Source organism: Mus caroli, unplaced genomic scaffold, assembly GCF_978045245.1.
Source record: "Mus caroli unplaced genomic scaffold, Mus_caroli_1 scaffold_14, whole genome shotgun sequence".
Classification (NCBI taxonomy): Eukaryota; Metazoa; Chordata; class Mammalia; order Rodentia; family Muridae; genus Mus; species Mus caroli.
In genome coordinates this window covers 50,124,382-50,151,202 of record NW_028227269.1, presented here as the reverse complement: position 1 = coordinate 50,151,202, position 26,821 = coordinate 50,124,382, and the positions used below count along the sequence as shown (strand labels likewise).

Below are 26,821 nucleotides of genomic sequence, written 5' to 3'. Positions count from 1 at the left end.
TAATGAGTGAGTTCCTTAATTGGTGCATAGAATCATAACTTTGAGACTATAATAATAGCTGTGAATGTCCTAAGAAAAATATTTTTTAAAAGTGTGTCACACAGGTATGTGTTCTGAATATTTTGATAGGTTTGAGACAGAGCCTTCTTCAATCCATTCATAGCCTCATTATTGTCATTGTGAATTTCATTAGGTGCAGCCATCTTCATGCACAGGATTGATAATTATCACAGTATGTTGTAATGTTGTCATCATTCCTGTTGTGTGTGATGCGTGATGATGGGGTACATGTGTGTGGAAATCAGCCTGGCAGCTGACATTGTTACCCGTGCTTATGAGTCCTAACTATTTTAGGTTATCATAAAGGTGTATGGTTGATTAATAGTAATTGTAGTCTGCATTTGGATTTGTGTGTTGGATTCTTTAATAGTGGTGTCTTCCTGCTAATTATAGTTTCATATGTTTTCCCTCCATAAAGACTTTACAGCTGTAACTTGCGTGGATACAATGCAGGAGGAAGAAGGCGACAGAGGTGACGATGCCTCGGTTTTGACCAGAGGGGATGACAAGCCACACCCTTTCAGTAATCCTCGATGGGCCACCAGAGTCTTTGCTGCTGACTGTGTCTGCAGAATAATTAACCAGTGTGAAAATGCAAACAGCGCTCATTTTGACATTGCTTTAGCACAAGAAATGAAAAAACGTGATTCAAGAAGTAAGTGACAGGAGCAGATGATAAAGTGGAGAGCTGTCCCTCTGGTTTTCCCTTCAGAAGGAAGCGTTGCAGTCACAGGCCTTACTCTAGATGGACAGGCTCCTGCCTTGCACTCAGTACGCAGCGTTCTTGTGTTGTGTTAGCATAAATAAAAAGTATGAGCTTAATCCCTGGACTCTATGGGAGAAGGGTGATTGCATGTACTGTGATACACACATACATTAGTAAACATAATTTTTAAATCAAAACATTGGTATTGCCAGTCTAGATGTATATTGTGTTTAATAGTTTCCAAGCAAGCATTTTCTTTTGAACTGTATTTAGGATGAATATTGTTTTAGATGCTAACAGTATAAAATCAGTGTGCATTCACCAGTGCTCCATGACTCCCATATGTGCCATTCACCGGTGCTCCCTGACTCTCATGTGCCATTCACCAGTGCTCCCTGACTCTCATGTGCCATTCACCAGTGCTCCTTGACTCTCATGTGCCATTCACTGGTGCTCCTTGACTCTCATGTGCCATTCACCAGTGCTCCTTGACTCTCATGTGCCATTCACCAGTGCTCCTTGACTCTCATGTGCCATTCACTGGTGCTCCTTGACTCTCATGTGCCATTCACCAGTGCTCCCTGACTCTCATGTGCCATTCACCAGTGCTCCTTGACTCTCATGTGCCATTCACCAGTGCTCCCTGACTCTCATGTGCCATTCACCAGTGCTCCCTGACTCTCATGTGCCATTCACCAGTGCTCCCTGATTCTCATGTGCCATTCACCAGTGCTCCCTGACTCCCATATGTGCCATTCACTGGTGCTCCCTGACTCTCATGTGCCATTCACCAGTGCTCCCTGACTCTCATGTGCCATTCACCAGTGCTCCCTGATTCTCATGTGCCATTCACCAGTGCTCCCTGACTCCCATATGTGCCATTCACTGGTGCTCCCTGACTCTCATGTGCCATTCACCAGTGCTCCTTGACTCTCATGTGCCATTCACTGGTGCTCCTTGACTCTCATGTGCCATTCACCAGTGCTCCTTGACTCTCATGTGCCATTCACCAGTGCTCCTTGACTCTCATGTGCCATTCACCGGTGCTCCTTGACTCTCATGTGCCATTCACCAGTGCTCCCTGACTCTCATGTGCCATTCACCAGTGCTCCCTGATTCTCATGTGCCATTCACCAGTGCTCCCTGACTCCCATATGTGCCATTCACTGGTGCTCCCTGACTCTCATGTGCCATTCACCAGTGCTCCCTGACTCTCATGTGCCATTCACCAGTGCTCCCTGATTCTCATGTGCCATTCACCAGTGCTCCCTGACTCCCATATGTGCCATTCACTGGTGCTCCCTGACTCTCATGTGCCATTCACCAGTGCTCCTTGACTCTCATGTGCCATTCACTGGTGCTCCTTGACTCTCATGTGCCATTCACCAGTGCTCCTTGACTCTCATGTGCCATTCACCAGTGCTCCTTGACTCTCATGTGCCATTCACCAGTGCTCCCTGACTCTCATGTGCCATTCACCAGTGCTCCCTGATTCTCATGTGCCATTCACCAGTGCTCCCTGACTCCCATATGTGCCATTCACTGGTGCTCCCTGACTCTCATGTGCCATTCACCAGTGCTCCCTGACTCTCATGTGCCATTCACCGGTGCTCCCTGACTCTCATGTGCCATTCACCAGTGCTCCTTGACTCTCATGTGCCATTCACTGGTGCTCCTTGACTCTCATGTGCCATTCACCAGTGCTCCTTGACTCTCATGTGCCATTCACCAGTGCTCCTTGACTCTCATGTGCCATTCACTGGTGCTCCTTGACTCTCATGTGCCATTCACCAGTGCTCCCTGACTCTCATGTGCCATTCACCAGTGCTCCTTGACTCTCATGTGCCATTCACTGGTGCTCCTTGACTCTCATGTGCCATTCACCAGTGCTCCTTGACTCTCATGTGCCATTCACCAGTGCTCCTTGACTCTCATGTGCCATTCACTGGTGCTCCTTGACTCTCATGTGCCATTCACCAGTGCTCCTTGACTCTCATGTGCCATTCACCAGTGCTCCTTGACTCTCATGTGCCATTCACTGGTGCTCCTTGACTCTCATGTGCCATTCACCAGTGCTCCCTGACTCTCATGTGCCATTCACCAGTGCTCCTTGACTCTCATGTGCCATTCACCAGTGCTCCTTGACTCTCATGTGCCATTCACCAGTGCTCCCTGACTCTCATGTGCCATTCACCAGTGCTCCCTGATTCTCATGTGCCATTCACCAGTGCTCCCTGACTCCCATATGTGCCATTCACTGGTGCTCCCTGACTCTCATGTGCCATTCACCAGTGCTCCTTGACTCTCATGTGCCATTCACTGGTGCTCCTTGACTCTCATGTGCCATTCACCAGTGCTCCTTGACTCTCATGTGCCATTCACCAGTGCTCCTTGACTCTCATGTGCCATTCACTGGTGCTCCTTGACTCTCATGTGCCATTCACCAGTGCTCCCTGACTCTCATGTGCCATTCACCAGTGCTCCTTGACTCTCATGTGCCATTCACCAGTGCTCCTTGACTCTCATGTGCCATTCACCAGTGCTCCCTGACTCTCATGTGCCATTCACCAGTGCTCCCTGATTCTCATGTGCCATTCACCAGTGCTCCCTGACTCCCCTATGTGCCATTCACTGGTGCTCCCTGACTCTCATGTGCCATTCACCAGTGCTCCCTGACTCTCATGTGCCATTCACCGGTGCTCCCTGACTCTCATGTGCCATTCACCAGTGCTCCTTGACTCTCATGTGCCATTCACCAGTGCTCCTTGACTCTCATGTGCCATTCACCAGTGCTCCCTGATTCTCATGTGCCATTCACCAGTGCTCCCTGACTCCCATATGTGCCATTCACTGGTGCTCCCTGACTCTCATATGTACCATTTACCAATGCTCCCCGACTCCCATACTCCAAACCAAGACCGTAGTTGCCTTTTACTAAGATGTGTTAGTTTTTCCTGTGGACTCCACCTCTGAGTTTGTCTCATGTTTTCTAGGTAATGCTGATTTCTGGAAACATTACTGGGCCACTTTTGAATGATTTTTGTTGTTGTTGTTGTTGTTTGCTGCTTCTCAGAATTTTTATAGCAAGAGTATGTTTTAGGAACAAAAGGAATTACAGTTTTTTTTTATTCCTGTAGCTGGAGATTTTTTTTTTATATATTTCTATGTTTGGCATTAACTTGACATAAGAGAATAAATTACTGCCAAGTTCATCACATGCCAGGCCCTGCTAAGTACAATTAATGTGTTTTATCAGACAGTCTGGACAAAGTGTTTATTGAGGAAACTGCTACCACTCTTTCTTAACCTTAATTCTGCTTTGGGCTTTTGAATAGCTGTATGTAATTTTTTGATTTTGGAATTGATTTGTGTATATTTGAGTGTATGTTAAATTTAGCCTAAAAGTCTATTTAACACAAGATGAAATGAAACAGTCTGGAGAATCTAAGCCATAAAATAAAGGAGAGACATTATCACATCATGTAAATTGTAGTTTCAGCCTGTTCTTGTTCATGCTAAAACATGTTTTTCATCTTCTAGATGACTTTTTGGTGCTCCATCTTGCTGACTTGATCCGCATGGCTTTCATGGCTGCCACAGACCACAGTGACCAGCTCCGTCTCTCTGGCCTTGACACACTCTTAGTAGTTATCCGACGATTTGCAGATATTGCAGAGCCAGAGTTTCCTGGTCATGTGATTCTGGAACAGTATCAAGCCAATGTAAGCATTTTCTGTTAGAACTTTCCTGGTGTTAATAAACAACACTGATAAAATCTATGACTGTGTGTCATGTCACATTTTAGTGCATAAAGACTCACTCTTCAAACATAAGCCCTTACCATCAGTGCACAGAAAATACATGTAGAACAGATCAAATAGCTAGCATTTTATAAAGCTCCAAGTAAAACCAAAATAGTATACTTAAAACAGGAGCTTATATTCTTAAGGGTTGATTTATATATATGTGTGTGTGTGTGTGTATATATGTATATATATATTTAACGCCTTTTTAACTTACAGGAAGTCTTTAGTAGGCGAATCTTTTACAAAGTAAAAAGTTAGCTTCTCAGGAGGTAAGTAGGTAATCAGGCTACACGCACGTTTATCTGTTACTTGTAGATTAGAGGGCTACATGGAACCTCCTTCAGTGTGTTTTCTAGATTTAGGAAAGGGCCAGGCTTTGTCCTGGTTTCAGGATCTTTATAACTGTGTTTAAGAGTCCAAGGATAAGAGTGTAACCGTCACCTGTTTTGTAATCTGTCTGTTGAGTGACAGGCAGTCTGTTGATGGCTAGAAACAAGGAGACCCTCTACAACAGCTCTGTAGCTGGTTGGCCAGCTCCATAACTTCTTTCAAGCAAACAGAGCCAGCATATGCATGAAACATAGCCAAAGGGAAGGGTTGCCGTGTTGGAACAGACACTGTAACTCAGCCCAGTAGGGCCAAGCTCTCGAGTTTCTGCCTTCTTACAGCTGCAGGTGCAGGAAACACAGTTCAGGCAGGAAATGGGGGACTCATTGTCTTCCACACTGGCTCTACTCTGAGCAACCCCACCTCTCTCTCTAAGTGGTAGCAAGATGGCTCTTTCCACACTGGTGCCCTTGCAGAGAAACAGCCCCTCTGCAGCAAAACTCTTGAGAGATCTTAGTGTCCTGGTGTGGTTCCCTGGAGCCAGTGTGCACAGACTGAGAGTTGAGGAGGGATGCTTCCCCCAGGGTACAATGTGCTGCCGTTACCTTTAAAAGGTACACGACAGGGAGACATAGCAGGACCCATGAAACCTATTCTTAATGAATGATTTCCAAGTATCATTAAAGTGATGCTCCCTTGTTGATGGTCAGCGTGTTGTGTAACTCCTTGGCAGGTTGGAGCCGCTCTTAGACCAGCCTTCACTTCAGAGACACCACCTGACATCACCGCCAAAGCATGTCAGGTACGTGGGTACAAAATCAGAGCTTTAGAAGCCAAGCACTTGGGAGACTGAGCCTTGAAGCTTGCCGTGAGTCCAAGGCCAGCCTGGGCTACGTGCTAAGCTCCAGTCTCAAGGGTCTTCCTTATAGTCTCAGAGTCATCTCAACCTCTTTTCCTTTCCTTGTGACATTTGGGATGGACTTGTCAGGGTTCAGTTGTTCCTATTACAGATCCTGCCACAGCAGAGTGTGGTGACACAGGCCTTTGATCCCAGCATTCAGGAGGCAGAGGCAGAGGCAGAGGCAGGGGGATATCTGTGAGTTTGAGGCCAGTCTGGCTTACAGATTAAATGCTAGGACAGCCAAGGCTAAAACCCTGTCCTGAAAAAACAAAATGTAAAATACAGTAAAAAGTCCTGCCAGGGTAAGCCATCACCCTGCACAGGTCCAGTCACTGAGTACAAGCCTGTCTGTGGGATACGTTCCCCTCAATTGGTAGGTAAATGGTCTATTAGAGGAATTTGACTGATAAAACTCACACTGACAATGTATGCAGCATTGAGATACCAAACTCCTGACTTAAAAACTGTGTGTCGGGAGAGCACAGGTAGAAATTTCAGGCAGAGTTAAGTTTGTTTTACATGTCTCTGAGAGCATATTCTGCCACATCCAGCTTCCCCTTTGTGTTTTAGGGACTGACCTGTTGTAGCCCTGGCTAACCTTAACCTAGTCAAATCTGTCCTGACACTCCTGCTTCTCCTGCTTCTGCCTCCCTGCTGTTGGGATAGAGACGCAGCCACTGTAGTTGACTGCATTGCACATGCCACTGCTGTTTTCCTGTTCTTGCTTTGCTTTGTCGTTTGTTTTGGGGTTTTTTATGTTTTGTTTTCTCAAGACAGGGTTTCTCTGTGTAGCCTTGGCTGTCCTGGACCAGGGTGGCTTTGAACTCACAGAGATGTGCCTAACTTCTGCCTCCCCCATGCTAGGATTAAAGGCATGAGCCACCACCGCCAGGCTTGCTTTGCTTTTTAAATACAACTAAGCTGTTATTAGAAGAATCATAATCTTCCTTAGAGTCTGGCTACGTAACAGAGTAGAAGAACACTTGTCTGTCGTATGTGAGATTGTGGGTTCAGTCCCCAGAACTGCAAAATATAAAAATAAAATCTTCCTTGTTCCTTGGAGTGTTTTCTTTTGAAATAGGGTCTCACTGTGTAGCTCTGTCTGACCTGGAACAAGGGTAGACAAGGGTGGCATCACAAAAATCCACCTGTCTCTCTGCCTTCTGAGTGCTGGGACTAAAGGCATGTGCCAGCACACCCAGCCTCACTGGAATTTGAAATGTTAAGTCACATTAGTTAACCACTCAATCTCTTAATTTTAAATAATGAGAGGAGATACTCAAGATTAAAATAGAGCTTTATGATTACGGGTACGGAGTTTAATTTACTCACGTTGCTGTCTCACACTACAGAGCAGCATTTAACCTGCTTTAGCCTTAGTCCCCTTTCAGTTTTGAAGTCCTGGCTTTTGATTCTTCTCCTGTTACATTTTATTAGTTTTCTTGGTTAAAAAAAAAAAAAAAAAAAAAAAAAAAAGACTGGAAAGCTGTTGTATTGGCTGTGTGGCTGGAGAGATGGCTCAGCAGTTAAGAGCACTGACTGCTCTTCTAGGAGTCCTGAGTTCAAATCCCAGCAACCACATGGTCGCTCACAACCATCTGCAATAGGATCTGATGCCCTCGTCCGGGGAGTCTGAAGACAGCTAAAGTGCACTCATGTAAATAAATAAGTTAAAAAGAAGAAAGAGGAGGAAGGAAGGAAGGAAGGAAGGAAGGAAGGAAGGAAGGAAGGAAGGAAGGAAGGAAGAAGGAAAAGTGTTGGCTGCTCTTCTAGACGCCATGGGTTCAATTCCCAGCACCCAGATGACAGCTCACAATTATCTATAACTCCAGTTCCAGGGGATCCAAAGCCATACAGATATACATGCAAGCAAAACACCAGTGTCCATAAAGTAAAAATAAATAAATCTTGTTTTAAAAATTATTTCTGTGGCTAGATTCCTAAAATGTAAGTGGGCTCTGCTAAGCTCAAAACAAGAAATGCAGAATTTTTTAAATCTAACCTTTGGTCTTCTCAAAATCAGGTTTGCAGTGCTTGGATAGCAAGTGGAGTTGTTAGTGACCTCAGCGATCTCCGCAGAGTGCATCAGCTACTTGTCTCCTCCCTGACGAAGATTCAGGCTGGAAAAGAAGCTCTCAGCCAGCTGTACAATGAGAGTGCCTCCACCATGGAGATCTTAGCTGTGCTGAGAGCCTGGGCAGAGGTTAGTGCTCCTTCATGGACTGGGGATATGAAAACTAGTACACACTACAAACACTGAAGGACGTGCAATAGAATCATACCATAAATCTTTTTTGGCGGGGGGAGGGGGATTGTAAGCCTATATATGTGTTTGCCTGAGTTTGAACCCAGATCCTTGGGTGTGTTAGGTAAGGCCTATAACACTAAGGCACACCCTAACCTACTTTTTGTTTTGTTTTGGGGGGTTTTGAGGCAAGGTCCTCCCATGTAGCTGAGGGTGGCGATGAAATTGTGATTCTCCTCTTCCACCTCTCAGATGCTGAGAGCACCAGCTCTGTCACCGTGTTAAATAAATACACTGTGAATTTCAAATGAGACTTACTTAAATAGTAGTGTATAACTTCTAACAGGTCTATATAATTGCTGTACAAAGACATAAAAATCACAAGCAAGCCTTGAAGAGTACTGTTAACTCTGAAGACAGCATGAGAAGCGGGTCCTCTTCAGCTGCAGGTCTTCTTGACTTAGTCTGCACTGACCTGGCCACGCTAAGCAAACTCTGGCTTGCTGCACTTCAGGATTTTGCTCTCTTAACTCTGCCTGCAGAATTTGCTTCCCAGCTTCCTACTGAAGGTAAGGAGGTAAAATAAATTAATTCCTAGAGTGACAGTAACTTCTATTCCAAGATTTCTCCTGTAGTACATGGTGCTCAGCTGCAACATATTACTCCTAAACAACTTTTATTCCTGCGATAGGCAGCTACGAGTTGCATTTCTGTAGACAACCAGATTTTTTAATTCCCAAGGTCACAGTCATCTGTCCTCACAGATAGGATATTACCAAATACGTCTCCAGAGCAGCTTCAGTAGCCTGTGTGCCTACCAACATGTCTGTCTCCTCTCACCTTTCCAACTGAATTTATTCCTTAATTTTTACCACTCTAGAGGGTAGAAAATAGTATTTTAAATTTTATTTAAGAGTCTTTGCTTCTGTTTATGTGAATCCCTGGCCCTTCTGGGATTTCTAATTTATGTTTGTCCTTTTCCTACTATCCATTAATTGCCCCCTCTCTCTCTTTTTTTTTTTTTTTTTTTTTTTTTTTCGTTGTTTGATGGAAACTCCTTTACGAAGTACACATGACAAATCCAGGGTCTCTCCAGGCAGGCTGACCTACAAGTTCCTGGGAATTCTATCTTCCTGTGTCGGCCTCCTGTCTCCTCAGAGGAGCTCTGGTTGGGCACACGGGGGTCCGAGTACTCACAGAGAAGCTCTAAGAGACCCAGGAATGTTAAACACATGGGGGCCTCTCCTTAGTGGAGGACATAAAATACCTGTCATGTCGTCATCCCTGTCCCATGTCCTGTTCGAGGGTGTGTGTGTGTGTGTGTGTGTGTGTGTGTGTCCTGCACAGAAGGCTGGGAGTGGATTTTCTTAACAACCTGATGACCTTGCTAGTATCTCTGGAGACAGGCCTCACCCAATTTCCCCTGAATTATGATCCCAGACTCTTCCCGTCCTCTTGCCATCCTTAGGGGAGATGTCACATGTGCTTTGTAACCTGCTGACCTCTATGCTAGGGTTCAGGGCTCAGAGGCCTTTCAGCTATAGAGTCTACCCTCATGGTCACGTGTACTTTGTAAAGGAGTTGCTACGTAGTCGCTCTTTAAGCTTTATTGTGCACATGGAATTGGACTTACTGATTGGACTCTTTGTTGGCTGGAAACCTCTTCCGGAATTGCACTGCGTTATGTATGCTGACACTGAGCCACCTGGCATCAGACCCCTCAGAGTCTGACCCAGCTTATTGAAGTCAGTCTGCACTGCTTGTCTCCCCATGTGGTTTGCTGCCCTGCTTGGATATCTGTAGGGACCTCTTCAGCCCGACATCACAGATGTGTGTGCTACCCCATCCAGCCTTACATGGTTTTGGGGACAAGTGCTTTTTAGTCGTTGAGACTTTTCAACGATTCTTTCTCTAACTTTTTAAATTGCATTTTTTTTCTTTTTGGTCTGTGGGTCTGTGTGTGTGTATGAGGGGGAGGGAGGGAGGGAGGGAGGGAGGGAGGGAGGGAGAGAGAGAGATAGAGAGAGAGAGAGAGAGAGAGAGAGAGAGAGAGAGAGAGAGAGAAAATGTGTGTGCTGCACTGAGAATTGAATTTAAGAGCAGCCGGGCGGTGGTGGCGCACGCCTTTAATCCCAGCACTCGGGAAGCAGAGGGAGGTGGATTTCTGAGTTCGAGGCTAGCCTGGTCTACAAAGTGAGTTCCAGGACAGCCAGGGCTATACAGAGAAACCCTGACTCACGAGCACTGGATAAGCACTGTACCACTCCGTTTTTCTGTTGTTTCGGAGACATGGTATCTTGCAGGTCAAGCTGACCTTAGCTTCTTTTTTTTTTTTTTTTTAAATTTTGGTTTTTCGAGACAGGGTTTCTCTGTGTAGCCCTGGCTGTCCTGGAACTCACTTTGTAGACCAGGCTAGCCTGGAACTCAGAAATCCACCCGCCTGTGCCTCCCGAGTGCTAGGATTAAAGGTGTGCGCCACCACACCGGGTTGACCTTAGCTTCTTATATGGCTGAGGTTGACTTGCCTTGAACTCTAGATTTTCTCCCTCCACAATGCACAGAGTAAAGACACCACCACACCTAACTCAGCCTTCACAGTCATATAAAGCTACATATAAATTTACCCTGTGACACAACAGTACTCCCAGGAGAATTCAGACATTAGTAACATTGACAGTACAACAGCATGAACAAATGTCCAGAAATGTGGGGCAAAGTAAGACGAATTACAGAAAAACAGATGGTGAGAGGTCCACAACGTCAAACCCAAGACTGCAGAGCTCATCTGTGCTGATGAAGAGCAGACAGTGCCTGCCTTAGGGTCTGGGGAGCAAAGGTGACAGGTGACTGGAAGGTGCGTCTGTGGCGCCCATGACGGTTTCCTCCTTTGTAGGTGGTGCTTTCTACACAGCAGAGACAAGCAAGAGTGCAAAGCTACACTACCATGACTCCTGGGCCCTCATCCTCCACGCTGCGGCCCTGTGGCTCACCAGCACGGGCTTCGCTGACCCAGATGAAGGCGGTGCCAATCTCTCAAGGCCTGTAACTCCAACGTCCATGTGCCAGGGCTCATCATCATCAGGAGCTGCTGTGAAGTCCCCCGAGGATGTCTACACTGACAGGTTCCATCTGATTCTAGGTCAGCAGAAGAGCTACAGGGCTGGGGGTTTGCCTGACTTGTGCCTCACTGCCTCCCTCCTGGTGACTGTCACCTCATTCTTTGCTTCTTGTTAGTAACATCATTTATAAAACTGGGTATTGTGTATTTTTTTAACTATAAATTTTAAGTCTAGATCCTTTTACAAGTTGACTTCAGTATCAAGTTGATAATTATAGAAATTATAAGAGAAGTTTAGTCCTTTTTACAAAATTTTCATTTGGCTGGTGGGAGAAAGGGGTGGTTTTGAGACAGGATCTCAGTATGTAAGCCAGGCTGGCCTGGACCTCCTGCCTCACCCCTTAAGTCTGAGATTACCGAAGGATGCGTCCACATCCAGCTTCCCTTAGAGTTGTAATTATGAGTATGTGTATGTGCCTGCTTTGTCTGTATATAAACACACACAGGGGCCCGGAAGAAGGCTTTGGATGCCCTGGCACTGGAGTTACGGACAAGTGGGTGCTGGGAACTGAACTCACATCCTCTGAAGAGCTGTATATGCTTTTCACCATTGAGCCATCTCTCCAGCCACTCCCCAGGATTTGAAAGATGAGTGTGCCTCTACAAATGTTGTAAATTGCTCTGTATTTGTATTTTTAAAAATATATGTGTATATGTGTGTGAATATGCTGATGTGTCTTTCAATGAGTTGTTCTCAACAGTTTCAAGAATGTATGCCCAGTGATTTTTTTTAAGGAAATCAGGAGGCTGGAGAGGTAGCTCCGAGGTTAAGGACGTTTGATGCTCTTCCAGAGTCCCCGAGTTCAATTCCCAGCCCAACATCAGGCAGCTCACAACACAACCACCTGCAACTCCTACTCCAAGGATCCAGCACACACAGTCTTTTAATGTTAAAGTTATTATCTTATTCTATGTGTATGGAGTTTTGCTTGCATATATATCTGTCCACCACTTACATGCTTCATGCCCACAGAAGCCAAGTATCAGAGCCCCTGAAACTGGAGTTATAGTTGGTTGTGAGCGACCTTGTAGATGCTGGGAATCAAACCCATGTCCTCTGGAAGAGCAGTAAGTACTCATTAACCACTGAGTCATTTCTTTAGCCCTTAAACGTTTTTTTAATTAAAAAAAGAAGCTAGGCAGTGGTGGTGCCCACCTTTAATTTCAGTGCTGGGAAGACAGAGGCAAGAGGATCTCTGAGTTCAAGGCCAGACTGGTCTATAGACTACGTTTCAAGACTGAGGCTACACAGAGAAACTCTGTCTTGAAAAAAAACAAAAAACAAAAACAACAAAAAAGAATCCAACACAAGTTCAAGACCAGCCTTGACTATGTAAGCCCTGGTACTCATTTGCGCGCGCATGCGCGCGCGCACACACACACTCTGAAACTGTATTGTTTACTTGTGCTGTCTTTTGCTAAGTTGGTGCATTTATCTCATCATCCAACAGTCTGAACTGAGAATCTCAGGGGCATCTCATTTTTGCTCTCCCAGGAATCAGCGTGGAGTTCCTGTGTTCCCTGCGCTCAGATGCAAGCTTGGAAAGCATCACTGCTTGTCTGCATGCACTGCAGGCCCTGCTCGAGGTTCCTTGGCCCAGGTGGAGAATTGGCAGCGATCAGGTGCTGTACTGTGCCTTGGGTAGACCTCTCTTGACGTCAGAGACCACAAATACATTCAGGTTGAGTCGGGATGCTGTTGTGTATTCTAAGGAGCTACTTTAGAAATACTTCTCCTCCAGTCTTTATTATTACAAGAAAGTTTTAATATTAATCTTAGAATCTACACGTCAGCCTTTGGCTGTGTCTCCAGTATCATCTCAGACATGAATGAAAATGATCATTTGTCATAGTACCATTTCTCACCGAAATGAGCTGAGAAGTGTTTTGATATTTGTTACAGTGTTATAAGCCAGGCATGGTGATATACCTGAAATTCAAGCACTGTAGGAACAGGCGGGAGGATCAGGAGTTTGAGGTCATCCTTGGCAAGTTTAGGCCAGGCAGGCAAGACTGCTTCAAAGCAGAGAAGTACTGATATATTCCTTTATTGTCCTGGCAATATAGTTGTTTTTTTAAAAAGAATTTATTAAATTCTGTCTTTTTGAGCTTATATCATGACATTTAACCTTGTTATTTTTACACACACACAAACTGACATAAACAAATGTAATTTCCAATAGTGTCCACTTCATGTTTTCTGACAGGACTTGGGTATTGAATTGCTAAATGTACTTCACCGAGTAATTTTGACCAGAGAGTCAGCAGGCATTCAACTGGCTTCACTTGAAGTGGTCAGGCAGATTATCTGTGCCGCTCAAGAACATGTGAAGGAGAAGAGGCGTAGTGCAGAAGGTAAGTATTGACATAGCCTCTCTTCTCATCCCACTTCCGAGAGTCATACACTCCGCATGAGGTGGGCAAGCGCTGTCCCCTAGGCGCAGCCGCAGCCACACAACGCAGCGCAGTCTTCACAAGTGTTACTGGGGTGACCACACAGTCTGGATACTGCTGAAAGTAGGGCAGACGGCAATACATACCTAGAGCAAACGGCAGAGGCGGGCAGTATGTGGGGGCCGGTGGGCAGATTCTAATGGCATCAGGGCCTGGAGTCTGATCCTTGTGCCCGGCCGCTGCCAGTCTGTAAGATGACAGAGTCGCTGTTGGAGCTGCTGCTGTCAGATTCTCACTTAACAGCACGGAGATGAGTTTGATCAGGCACTATTTTAAGGCTGAAAAGATTACAAGAATTTTATTTTTAACCCACTGTAATGAGAACTCATAGTAAAAACAGCTTTAACTTCAGAGCTGCTTTTTCCTTAAGCTTTTCACACCTAGGACTTAGCCACTAAGTGCATTGTCTGTACCAGAAACGAATTGAATTGCCTCCTACTCGGAGCCAAGCAAGCAGCAAGCATTTCTTAAGCACCGTTCCCTCTGTGTTTCAGTCGATGATGGAGCCTCTGAGAAGGAAACCCTGCCAGAGTTTGGTGAAGGGAAGGACACAGGAGGACTCGTACCTGGGAAGTCTTTGGTCTTTGCAACCCTGGAACTCTGTGTCTGCATCCTCGTTAGACAGCTCCCAGAACTAAACCCTAAGCTGGCAGGTGGCCCAGGAGGAAAGGCTTCAAAGCCGAAGACCCTGTCGGAGGAGGGAAGTAGACTGGTGGCAGCTGCCCTGGCCATCCTTGCTGAGCTTCCTGCAGTGTGCTCTCCTGAAGGTATGCTGTGCTGTGCATAGGACCTAGAGCTGAGCCTCTCAGCCTTCCTGATGCTCAGCCTCTCAGTCACTTCCTGGGTTAGGTGACCCCAGCCGTAGAACTGTTTCCTTGCTACTTCATAACTGATTTGCTACTGCTGTGAATCATAATGTAAATACCTGATACACAGTCCACAGTGGGGCCACGGCCTCCAGGTTGCCAGCCACTGTCCTAGAAGAAGGGAACTGACCTAGTTGCTATTCATTTTCTCATTTGAGTACTTTTTACAATCCTGTAAGATTAGTCTTACAGTCTAATAGAATTTGTTTCACCAAAAGGTGAAAGTAAAAGCCACAAGCGGCAGATGTGATGATGAATGCGCTTCCTGTGCCTGGCTTCTTACTCCAGGTCTAGGCATGGAGCCCAGGCTTGGAGCATGCGAGAGTGTGCCCTGACCATCAAGCTGACAGTATTTTAAATCACGTAGTAGTACTTGTACATTTTCAGTGTGCAGTATCTGGTGGACAGTTCTGACTCCATATGACAAATTTGTCACGAGGATGCCCTGTCCCGTTTGGGACCAAGTTCGTTCAGTTCTTTCATCTAGCTCCTAGGGTTCTCTGGGTGCTGCTAACGCCACTCCCACGCCACTCCCTGCCAGAAGCTCCCTGCTGATCCTGTTGTCTGCAGTGGGCATGCTTTCTATGAGCATAAGCCACCTAATTCTGGGTCTGGTAGGCCCACTCTGCCACCGTGTGTGTGTGTGTGTGTGTGTGTGTGTGTGTGTGTGTGTGTGTGTGTGTTAGTTGGAGAACGGCCTCTCTCTTGCTCCTGTCACTGTGGTGCTCCATGTGGGTCTCTGATCTGCAAGCTTCCAGGTGACTCGCCTCCCATCTTGCTGTAGGGATGCTAGGGTCACAGGTATTCACCACTGTGTCCAGCTTCTCCAGCAAACAGTGCGCTGAACCAGCTTATTAATGTGTCCTTCCTTCAAAGTTAACTCTGGTCTCACCTTATCAGAAAATGTTTCCCTGGAGACCTTCTCATAATGAAGGTCTTTGTTCTTGTATAGATCTTATGAAGATCTATAGCTTTCTCCATCATGTAACTATATTATATATAACTATTACATATAAAAGATAAATATGTGTATGGGTGTGTTTTATTTCTAGTTAAAATTTGTCTTTTGAACAAAGTCTAGCACAGGATGTGAGAAGATGGCTCTGTGGTGAAGTTCCTGCCATGCAAGCATGACCTCAAAAGCTGAGCGGCCCGTGTGTACCTGTAACCCCAGTTCTGCGGTTGAGGGAGAGGCAAAAGCAGGCAGAGCCACAGAGTTCATGAGGCAGCCAGCCAGCCAGCCAGCCAGCCAGTCAGTGAGAATGTCACAGAAAATAAGGTGGAGCCATCACACACACACACACACACACAGCAACTGACCAACCTATATCCCGAGTTCAAGTCCAACCTGGGCAATTTAGAGAAACCCTATCTCAAAATTAAAACTAAAAGAGAAGGGGGAAAGTTCCAAGGATATAGCTCAGTAGTAGAGCGTGCTTACCTACCAAGAGTAAAGCCCTAGGTTCAGTTCCCAAAACAAAAGGTCTTGTAAACATATTTTAGATAAATTGAATAGTAACGAGCCTTCATCACATTGTGAAAATACTTAGAGCTACAGGACTGTGTCCTTCAAAATGTGAAGCTAGACCTAGACTTGGAGATACTTGCCTGTCATGCCAGCACTCCAGAATCTGAGGCAGAAGAATCAGGAATTCAAGCCCACCCTAAATAAACAGTGAGATCCTGTCTCAAAAGCAGTTAAACAAACTAACAAGTAGGATAGGAAAAGCTTAGCAGGGCATAGTGATACACACTTTTAATCCCGAGGCTTAGAAGACAAAGGCCTTAGAAGCCACAGGATCCCTGTGTGTTTGAGGCCAGCCTGGTCTACAGAGTGAGTTCCAGGACAGCCATATTTGTAATACATACTGAGACCTTATTTTTAAAAAAAGAAAGAAAGAAAGATTAATAGGTAGCTATGAAAAGCTTGACACTAAAAATAAATAAATAAGAACCGGGCGTGGTGGCGCACTCCTTTAATCCCAGCACTCGGGAGGCAGAGGCAGGCAGATTTCTGAGTTTGAGGCCAGCCTGGCCTACAGAGTGAGTTCCAGGACAGCCAGGGCTATACAGAGAAACCCTGTCTCGAAAAACCACCCCTTCCCCCCCCAAAAAAAACTTGACACTAAGCAATACAACCAAAGTAACATTTCCAGTTACAGCTATCAGAATTTGATCCAACTGTAAAAATCTTAATTGATGGGGAAGTCACTTGAGTGATAAATTGATTAAGATGCCTTGCTAGCATAAGGACCTGAGGTGGAGCCCAGGAACCGTATTATACAAAGCCGGTCATAGTGGCATGCACTTGTAGTCCCTGTACTAGGGAGGCAGAGAAGGCTTGGGGTGTGCTGGCTAGCCAGCCAGTCTAGAGTTACTAACTTCTCTCAATAGTTACGATTTATGAGAAGTGCTCTGGAGCTTTTCTGGGTGGTGTTTTGGGAAAGATGAGTTGGTGCTGAAGAAGGAGCACTGAGCTGTGCCTCGCAGCCCAGAAAATGACAGCAAACACTGGAAGCCCCTGACACCCTTTTATTCCTGATGACTCAGCTTTTTTTCTAGCTGCATTTATTTCCTTTTATGTGTATGTGTGTGTGTGTGTGTGTGTGTGTGTGTGTGTTTCCAGAACATATATATATGTACTGTGTGCATTCCTGGTTCTCACAGGAGTCAGAGAGGGCATTGTATCATCTGAAGCTGTAGTTAAGGTCTGTTGTGGGCTAACCGTGCGGGCACTGGGACTCAAACTCACGTCCTCTGCAAGAGCCACGAGTGCTCTTCACTGATGAGCTATCCCTCCAGCCCTCCTTGATGACTTCAGAAAGTGTGCGTGCTCAATGCAGAGTTTTCATTTTCTCTTGCAGGCAGCATCTCAATTCTCCCTACAGTATTGTACCTTACCATCGGAGTCCTCCGGGAAACTGCTGTGAAGTTACCTGGGGGCCAGTTATCCTGCACAGTCACAGCTTCCCTGCAGACTCTGAAAGGAATCTTAACTTCCCCCATGGCCCGGGCAGAAAAGAGCCACGAAGCTTGGACCAGCCTCCTCCAAAGTGCATTAGCAACTGTGCTTGACTGCTGGAGCCCAGGTCAGTAGGACTGTTAGGTCTTAACGTGAGAGGCATGCTAGGTTTGTTTCTGCTTTTTGTTTTTTGGCTAAGCTATTCTGTTGCTCATATTTGGTAGTCTCACCCAGAAGAGACTGTATTGTGTATTTAGCAGGTATGTAAAGTGTTCGGATATATTATTCATTATCTCCAATGTCTTTGTCCATTTGTAATTGGCAAGAGAGACAGAAGCAGGTGGGTCTCTTGAGTCCAGGCCAGCCTGGTCTACAGAGTTCCAGGATAGCCAGGACTACAACTGCAAAGAAAAATAAGAAAAGGAAAAGAAAAAAGTCTTAGAAAAGTGGCAAGCAAGGATGGTACAGATGAGAGCCGAAGGCGAAAGTGCAGCTGGGAGGAGGAAGTACAGATAGGAAACAGTGTCTCCCTGAGACTTACAGGTCCCTGCCATTGCTACTGGCAAGAAGGCTTTATTTTCAAAGGCAACCCTCTAGTGCAATCCATATTTAAGAGAAAAGGCGGTAGAGAATGGCTGGAGGTGGAATTACGGTGACGAGATAGCAGGATGAGATACATTACAGCATGTTTGAGTGTGTCAGCCTCTGCCAGCATAAGAGCTCCAGGAGGAGAGATGAAGATGGAAGAGCACAGTCTCCCTCGTGACAAGTTCTCCTTTACCACAGACACACAGTGGTGTCTGGGCTCAGCTGTGTATCAGGACAGAGATGTTAGAGCAACTGTTAACGTAGGTCACTAGGAGCCAATCGTGAAGGTAAAATGTTTGCAAGAACAGCTTGCCTCCCAGCTGAGCCTGATGCTGCCTGTCATCCCAACACTTGACAGGAGAAGCAAGAATATCAGGAGTTCAAGGCCAGCCTTAGTTACATAGTGAGTTCAGGGCCAACCTAGCCAAGCCAGGCCCTATCTCAAAAAAAAAAAAAAAAAAAAAAAAAAAACAAGAAAAAGAAAAAAACCTTAGTAGATTAAAACAGAAAAACATTGTGGCTTAAAACAGAAAAGCATTTGTTACCTATTAGTTTCTGAGGTCCAGGCCTTAGCCACTCATGAAGTCACTGGCCAGGGCTACAGCTAGAGGATTGGATTCCAGGATGACTCACTCAGACAGCTGTTGGCAAGGGGCCTGCTCTCTACTGCCTGAGCCTCACAAGACTCCTGCTGCTAAGCAGACTTCCCATCCATCCTTAGAAAATAAAGGGCAGGAAAGGAGCTAAAGAAGAAATGGGAAGAGACCCAGGACACAGTTACCTTGATGACATTTAAAATTATTTTTACTAAACTAACTAGCAGACTGTAATGACTAAAAATGACTTGGCAGGGGGCGCTAAGGGGGGGAAGCAGGAGAGCCCTGGACGCCTGTGCTCTCTGCATTCACACCGTCCACTTACTGACTTGGTGTGGCTTGGACCAGACTCCTGTTCCTTACTCAGACACTGGCTGCCGGGGTGAAGTGTCTGAGCACCACACAGGACACTGCTGTGTGCGTCACTTTGCTACAGTGTGCCAGCTCACCTGAGAGAACTCAGTGCTCTCTCACTGCATCTCCTCTTGGGTGTCAGCCCCCAAAGCTCTCCACCCATCCAATGTCAGGCATTTTGAGTGATTTTGTTGTTGTTGTTCTTGAGGTAGAGTCTCACAGGCTGATGGTGAATTTTGTGACAGAGTTCTTACGTTCCAGATTCTCCTGCCTAGCCTCCTAAGAGCTGGGATTACAGGCTTGAGCCACCACATCCTGCTCTCTATAGTTTTTGGTGTTTTTATAAGCATGGACCTTTTGTTACTAGCTGACCCTAAATTCTTTATTTGATCTCCACATTATAGTGAAGTTGTATTCTATTGCCTAAGAGGGCTGGCTGGCACAGGTGGTGTTTAAGTACTATTGAGTCGATATGGCTGGTGCTACTGTTTATGCGTGTCATTTGTTTGTAAATAACAACCACTTAGTCTAAGTGGGCTAGGCTGGAGCTAATAGAGTACTTGTCTAACAGCACAAAGCCCTGGCTTCTGTCCCCAGCACTACATAGTCTTGTCATGGTAGCTCAGCCTGTGAGCCCAGCACGCAGGAGCTGCAGCCAGGAAAAGTCATCTATGCCACACATCAAGTTGGAGGCCAGCCTAGCCTATTTGAAGTCCTGGAGGCTTTTCGTTTGTCTGTTTTGTTTTGGGTTTTTTTATGGTTTTGTTTTATTTATGTATGTATGTATGTATGTATGTATGTATGTATGTATGTATGTATATGAGTACACTGTCACTCTCTTCAGACACACCAGAAGAGGGCAGCAGATCCCATAGCAAATAGTTGTGAGCCACAATGCAGTTGCTGGGAATTGAACTCAAGACCTCTGGAAGAGCAGTCAGTGTTCTTAACCACTGAGCCATTTCTCCAGCCCCTTATTTTGGGTTTTAAACCAATCATAACACTTGATCTTGGCTAAAAAGCCCAAGAAGCTATTTTTAATTAATCAATTAATTAAAACTTAATTTAGTGAGTCAAGTTTACCGCTCTTTCTCATTTTGTTTTGTCAGTCTTTCTGTCTTGTCTGTTTTTAGATAGGGTTTCTCTGTATAGTTTTGGCTGTCCAAGAACTCTGTAAACCAGGCTGACCTCAAACTCACAGAGATCCACCTGCCTCTGCCTCCCAAGTGTGAGGATTAAAAGCATGTGCCACCACTACCCAGCATCACCCTTTCAAAATTACTGGTTTTTCATAGCTACTTCATTAAAAATATTTAACTAGAATATTTATTCTAACTGATCCTTGGGAAATGGGGATGGAGCTCAGAGGTAGAATACTTTCCTAGTCCTTTTGAGTGTGTGTGTGTGTGTGTGTGTGTGTGTGTGTGTGTGTGTGTGTGGTGGGAGTGGACTAGCATGCAGGTGGGATTTGAGCCTGCTGGCATGCACCACTACTGTCTAGCCGCCCTCTGGGGCTCTTGTGCTAACCAAGCTAAAGACATCCTTACACAGACGCAAGGCAGTAAGTACGAGCCTCCTCACTGTCGTTTCTCTGCAGTTGACGGAGCACAACAAGAACCTGATGAAGTCAGTCTGCTTACTGCCGTCACAGTATTTATTTTGTCTACCAGCCCAGAAGTGACAACCGTCCCCTGCCTTCAGAATCGCTGCATTGAAAATTTTAAGGCTGCCCTGGAGAGCAAGGACTCTGTGGTAAATGTCTTTTAGCAGAGAGCTATTTGCAGTAGGAATCTGTTGAGACACACGTGTTGCCTTTATGATTGCAGTACACACACTGTGCTTCTCTGTGATCTCGGTCTCTGTGACAAGCAGTATCCAGGGGCTGGATTGTGGTTCAGTAGGTAGTGTGCACACCTAGGCCAGCACTGTACAAACCTAGCATGGTAGTGTAGATCTGTAATACCAGCCCCAGGGGCTAGAGATAGAGATCACAAGTGAGTTAAGGCCATCCTAAGCTACATGAGACTGTCTCCAAAAACAAGAAGGTAAAACAATACTAAGTGTTTAAATGAGAGCATCTTAAACTTGGTGTAACTCTCCAGGAGTCGTGTGGCTATATCTAATCCCGGCACTGGGGATACAAAGATAGGAGAAGTGCCCATGAATGCAAGGCTAGCTCATCCACATAGTACGTTTCAGGTCAACCAGGACTACATAGTGAAAACTGTCAAAAAAAAAAAAAACAAAACCATGGAATTGGAGAGGTAGTTCGGCAGTTAACAGCACTTTTTACCAGAGGAGCGAAGCTCAGTTTTCAGCACTCACGTTGGATAGCTTACAGCCACCTAGACCTCTAGTTCCAGGACATCTGATCTCTTTGTCCGGTCTCTGTGGACACTGCACTCAAATGCCCATATCCACACACAGAAGCACATACACATAATGTATTAAAACAAAATCACAGGCAGTGGTGGCGCACGCCTTTAATCCCAGCACTTGGGAGGCAGAGGCAGGCGGATTTCTGAGTTCGAGGCCAGCCTGGTCTACAAAGGACAGCCAGGGCTACACAGAGAAACCCTGTCTCGAGGGGAAAAAAAAAATGATATGACATGGGATTTATATGATAATTTGTGTATTTTCTTTAAAGGAAAATAAAATAAGGAATGACAGATTAGGTTAGACTAGATTAAATGTTTGTTTTTTTCATGTGTTACAAAATGAGTTTGGAACCCATACACAGAAACATTTCTTACTTCCAAAGACACTGGAACCAAATTTTCTCAGGGGGGCAATAATACTAATGCTCAAAATACTATTCCAGTTTAAGGAGAGGTGAGCCATGGCTGTAGTTGCTTTCCTTTATCCTTCTGTCCAAGGTCATTGGCTACCTGCCCAAGTTGGGTAGCAGTGACACAACTGTGACAAGTCATGACATCTTAGTGTGGGCCAGATGGAGTCCTTAAAACCTGTATACCAGCTGGGACAGGACTCAAATGTGTAGAATTTCACTGCAAAAAAAATTTTTTTTTTTTTTGGTGTGAGTTGTTGGGGTTCATTTAAAATATGACTGCTAGTTTTACAGAGTACAGAGACAGCCGTCTGAGAAGGGTGGGCTAGAGGGCAAACCCCTCCCGCTGTGCTGAGCGCCTCTGTGCCCCTCCACCCTGCTGTAGCCACTGTTTTTATGTAATGCCTGTTGGTATTAGGACTTCCAAAACTAAAGAGAACAGGAATAAATATAAACCTTTGCCACTTTAACTGCAAAGAGTTTGCACGAACGTTTGTTCTTTGTGTCTCTTTGTTCCGGGAACTTTGTAAATTTACTCATCTTCTCATCTGCCTGGCTAGGTGCAAATGAAGACCTGTCAGCTCCTCCACTCCATTTTTCAGTATCCAAAGCCGGCCGTTTCCTACCCATACATTTATTCCTTAGCATCTTCCATTGTGGAGAAGCTTCAGGAGATAGACAGGAGGAAACCCGAAGATGCTACCGAGCTGCAGCTCTGTCAAGAAGGAATAAAGCTCTTAGAAGCTTTGGTCGCCATTGCGGAAGAAGAGCACCGTAAGTATCAGCACTGAGCACTGCTCTCTCTCCAGTGTCTGTAATCACATGGTGTCTGCTTCTCTTTCATCCGAAGGCCCTTATGAGAGGCCACAATGGTGTCTGCCAAAGGCCGGTTCTCAAGCACCTGGGGGCTAAGTGTTTGTCAGGACCCTGTCTCAAAAACAAGCAAACAAAGACGATTGCCAGGGGTGGTGGCAGCACACTTCCATAATTCCAGTGTTCTTGCCATGGAGACCAGACAGTCACCATGAGTTTGAGGCCCACCTGGGCAGCACAGTGAGACTGTCTTCAAAAACAAAAAGTCAGGGGAGTGTCATGAGACCTGACCCCAGATGCAGAGCTACAGGACTAACAGCTGCAGAGAGAGCACACTTGGTCTCCAGAAATGAGCCTGTGCTTAGTTATGCAATAGCAAGTGGTCAGCTATAAAGATTAAACTGACTCAGCAGCTTGTATTTATATATGCATTTTTGTAGGTACTCACACACACCAATAAAAAAAATAAAGAGGCCATGAATTTGAGAAAGATTGGGGGACATGGGAGGGGCTAGGAGGAAGAGGGAAAAGTGATAAAACTATAGTATAGACATATATACAGTTTTTAAATCAATTTTAAAAAGAAAAGAAAAGGAGGGTGCTGGAGAGATGGTTCAGTGGTTAAGAGCACTGACTGCTCATCCAGAGGTTCTGAGTTCAATTCCCAGCAACCACATGGTGGCTCACAACCATCTGTAATGAGATCTGGGTGCCCTTTTCTGGCGTGCAGGAGGCATACCTGTAGGCAAAACACTGTATACATGGTAAATAAATAAATCTTTTTAAAAAGGGTTGGCTCAGGGAGGTGGCACATGCCCTTAATCCCGGAACTCAAGAGGCAGAGACAGGTGGAATCTCTTGAGTTTGAGGGCAGCCAGGGCTTTATTCAGAAAATACCTGTCTTGAAAAGCAGGAAAGAAAAAGAGAACTGGAGAGATAGCTCAGTCAATGAACATCTTGCCTTCGAAGCACTAGGACCTGAGTTTAGTTGTTCAGAACCTGTAATTCCAGCACTCAGAAGGTGGAGACAGGAGAATAACAGGTTTTAACGTTATCCTCAGTGAATTTGGGGCTGGGCTAGCCCTAAAAAAAGAAAAAGCTGGGTGGTATGGAGGCAATGGCTTACTTGTCTCAGTGCCAAGGAGTCAGAAGCAAGTGATCTCTGGTGCTCCCTGTCCAGCCTAGCCTATACATGGGCTCTGGACGAGGACAGACACACAGACATGTTCTGCAGGCGTGGGTGCGCGCACACACACACACAATAAGTGGTAAAATGTTAATCCCAGATACTGGTAATACAGTGTGAGAATAGATGAGGGTGAGTTTCTCCCCAAGTGAAGAGTTTACTTGAAGCTCCTTCCTCCCTGAACCCTGCCCTCTCTCACCCTAGGCGCTCAGCTGGTGGCCTGCCTTCTGCCCATCCTCATCTCCTTCCTTTTGGATGAGAATGCTCTGGGATCAGCAACTTCAGTAACGAGAAGTCTGCACGACTTTGCTCTGCACAATCTCATGCAGATCGGGCCTCGGTACTCGTCTGTGTTTAAGAGAGTCATGGCTTCTTCCCCAGCCCTGAGAGCCCGGCTGGAGGCTGCCGTAAAAGGCAATCAGGAAAGTGTCCGAGTGGATCCGCCTTCTAAGCATGCCAAGAGCCTGGCCAGGAACTCCAGCATCCAGCTAAAGACCAATTTCCTGTGAGCTGCTCTCCTAGCACACTGAGCGCCTGAATGTAACACTTGGTGTTTCCTTGCTTTGGGGACAAAAGTGGAACTTGAGGCACGAGTGCACTTGGAGATCCTGTCAATCGTTCTCATTTCAGGAGGGACTGAAACTTAACGCTCTTGGTAATTCTGGTTTTATTTGTTTCCATTTACTAAGACCATGGAACTGTCAGAATTCTTGCCAGGCATTTCAAGAAAGTGCCAAAGATCCAAATTTACTAAGCAATCCACTGCTTTGAAAATGAAGGGATGTCCTCTAACAGTCTGTCTATCACTGTATTATAAAGTATCTGCGCTTACACCACATCCCACTTTCTACGTGGATTCCTGCCTTATTCAGTGGTCGTATCAAACTGTGTTGCATTTCTCAAGCAACATCAACAATTAGAGCAGGGGAGGAGGCACCCACCTGAGGAGACGGAGACAGGATGATCATCAAAGTTCCAACCAGTCTGGTCTACTGAGTGAGTTCCAGACCAGCTGTGACCACACGATAGGACTTCTCTCAAAAAATAAATTAACAAACTATCTAACAATAATAATGCCAACAATAAATAAGTGATTGGAACACTCTTTAATAACTAGACCTAAGCCAGGCTCATGCCTCTAATCCCATCACTCAGGAGACAGGCAAGTGGATCTCTGTGAGTTCGAGGCCAGCCTGGTATACAGAGTGAGTTCCAGGACAGCTGGGGCTACACAGAGAAACCGTGTCTCAAACAAAGAACCAAATTTAGAATTACCCAACTTATAATAGGAGAGACAGCTTCAGCCCCACTGTGTGGCTTGAGGCTGTGGTCTCATGATTATATCTTTTAAGTGAGTCTATGCTTAGATCACACAGGATGCTTTTATGTAGAATATCGAACAGTCACCCTCCTACCATTCTCAGATGGATTTTCTGTTACCTCTGTTCCTTTTGTTTTGTTTTTTTATTTGTGGAAATCATTCATATTAAAAGCTTAATATAGAGTCATGTCTATATCGATTTGGGGTTATAGGATGTCAGATTTAGTACAACAAATTTAGAACTTCAGTGAATACGGATACTTTTTTAACACAGAATGTATTTTAATATAAAAATATAATGATAAAGTCATACTGGTAGAAAATATTTTTTGGCTGTTTACGATTATTTTCCCTCCACTTCAGTATTGTTCTGTGTGAATTGACCACTGTGTCAGAAAGATGCAGCTTTCTGTTAAAATTTACAAAATGCAGGGACAGAGGTGTAGCCAGAATTGAGAAAAATTGATTAGACCAGGAGCACGTGGTGGACTCTGTTTTATTATGTTTGTATGTAAATACTCTTGTAAAGCATTCAGAGTGGAAAACATTTGACAAACTCTAACACTAAAGTCAACTTTTCTATATTATATAAATAAAGCTAATTTTCTTTAATGTTTTTGTATTTTGAAGTGTTCATCCAGGAAAGATGACCAGTTTTTCTCTCCCTTCACCTTGGCTTTGGTTCTCAGGAGCATTCCCCACACGAGCGTTCGCTGCAGTGGTTTGGGGTTGTCTGCCTAGAGGGCGTGAATGTATCTTTCCTGTTGTTCTCATCTAAAATGCCCTCCTCCTGGGTTCTTTCTGTGAACTCTGTCTCCTTTCAGGCCTGGGCTAAGTCTTGCTAACAACACGTTATACCCTTGACCTACCAAATTCTACTACTGCCTTACTCATCTGTGTTGCTGTAGTCACTGCCACAGTGTGATGCCTACTCTGCCCGTCAGTCCAGTGTACTATCACCTTACCTCCCTTGTAGACGGCTTCCTCAACGGGAGAGCTCGTGTCCAGTAATCTTGCCTCTATGCCATCAACCATGTTCCTAACAGCAGCTTACTTGCTCTGGTGTGAGCCGGAGTTAGACTCAGGATCATGTTTCTTTACCAAGGACAGTGCAGCCCAGGTGCTTTTTGGGTACAGTCAATTAGTTTGATTATTAGGGGCTCTCTAATAATCAAACTGTTCTATTGCCGTGAAGAGACACCATGACCAAGGCAACTCTTACAAAGAAAAGCATTTAACTGGGGGCTTGCTTCTGGTTTCACAGGGTTAGTCCATTATCCTCATGGCAGGAAGCAAACAGGCATGGAGCTGGAGCTAAGAGCTGGTCCCTGATCCCCAGGGAGCATGCAGAAGGACTTTGGGCATGGTGTGGGCTTTTGAAACCTCAAGGCCCACCCCCAAGTGACACACCTCCTCCAACAAGGCCATTCAATCTTTCCAAACAGCTCATCAACTGGAGACTTAAACATGCAATATATGAGCCTATTGGGGCATTCTAATTCAAACCAACATATGAGCTTTTATTGTTTCATCCATTTTGATTGTTCCATTTGGTTGTTAAGATTTCTGCTCAACATTTTATTGCATAATGTTTTTAAGTGCATCATCTTTTTTGACAGTGCAGAATTGTAACATACTACTCTGCTGATAAGAAAAGGATTAATGGCTGAGGATTTGAACCTGTCTCTCGAGCCTTCTTCCTTGGGGCAGTGGTTCTCCATTTGTGGATC

At 45.3% G+C, this 26,821-nt stretch overlaps 1 protein-coding gene across 4 annotated transcripts in view; it reads left to right on the top strand.

Moving 5' to 3' along the window:
- The window catches only part of Heatr5a (HEAT repeat containing 5A), a 104,711-nt gene extending 79,014 nt beyond the window's left edge, over nucleotides 1-25,697 (top strand). For all 4 annotated transcript variants that reach the window (XM_021178967.3, XM_029484723.2, XM_029484724.2 and 1 more), the window contains 13 exons: nucleotides 479-715; nucleotides 4,307-4,488; nucleotides 5,633-5,701; nucleotides 7,824-8,003; nucleotides 8,392-8,614; nucleotides 10,939-11,184; nucleotides 12,659-12,786; nucleotides 13,371-13,518; nucleotides 14,112-14,384; nucleotides 17,348-17,572; nucleotides 20,581-20,735; nucleotides 22,332-22,545; nucleotides 23,975-25,697. In XM_021178967.3, coding sequence (XP_021034626.1) covers nucleotides 479-715; nucleotides 4,307-4,488; nucleotides 5,633-5,701; nucleotides 7,824-8,003; nucleotides 8,392-8,614; nucleotides 10,939-11,184; nucleotides 12,659-12,786; nucleotides 13,371-13,518; nucleotides 14,112-14,384; nucleotides 17,348-17,572; nucleotides 20,581-20,735; nucleotides 22,332-22,545; nucleotides 23,975-24,279 — 2,585 coding nt within the window. In that variant the 3' untranslated portion in view covers nucleotides 24,280-25,697. The remainder of the gene's footprint in view (nucleotides 1-478; nucleotides 716-4,306; nucleotides 4,489-5,632; nucleotides 5,702-7,823; nucleotides 8,004-8,391; nucleotides 8,615-10,938; nucleotides 11,185-12,658; nucleotides 12,787-13,370; nucleotides 13,519-14,111; nucleotides 14,385-17,347; nucleotides 17,573-20,580; nucleotides 20,736-22,331; nucleotides 22,546-23,974) is intronic.
- Nucleotides 25,698-26,821: the final 1,124 nt, after the last annotated feature.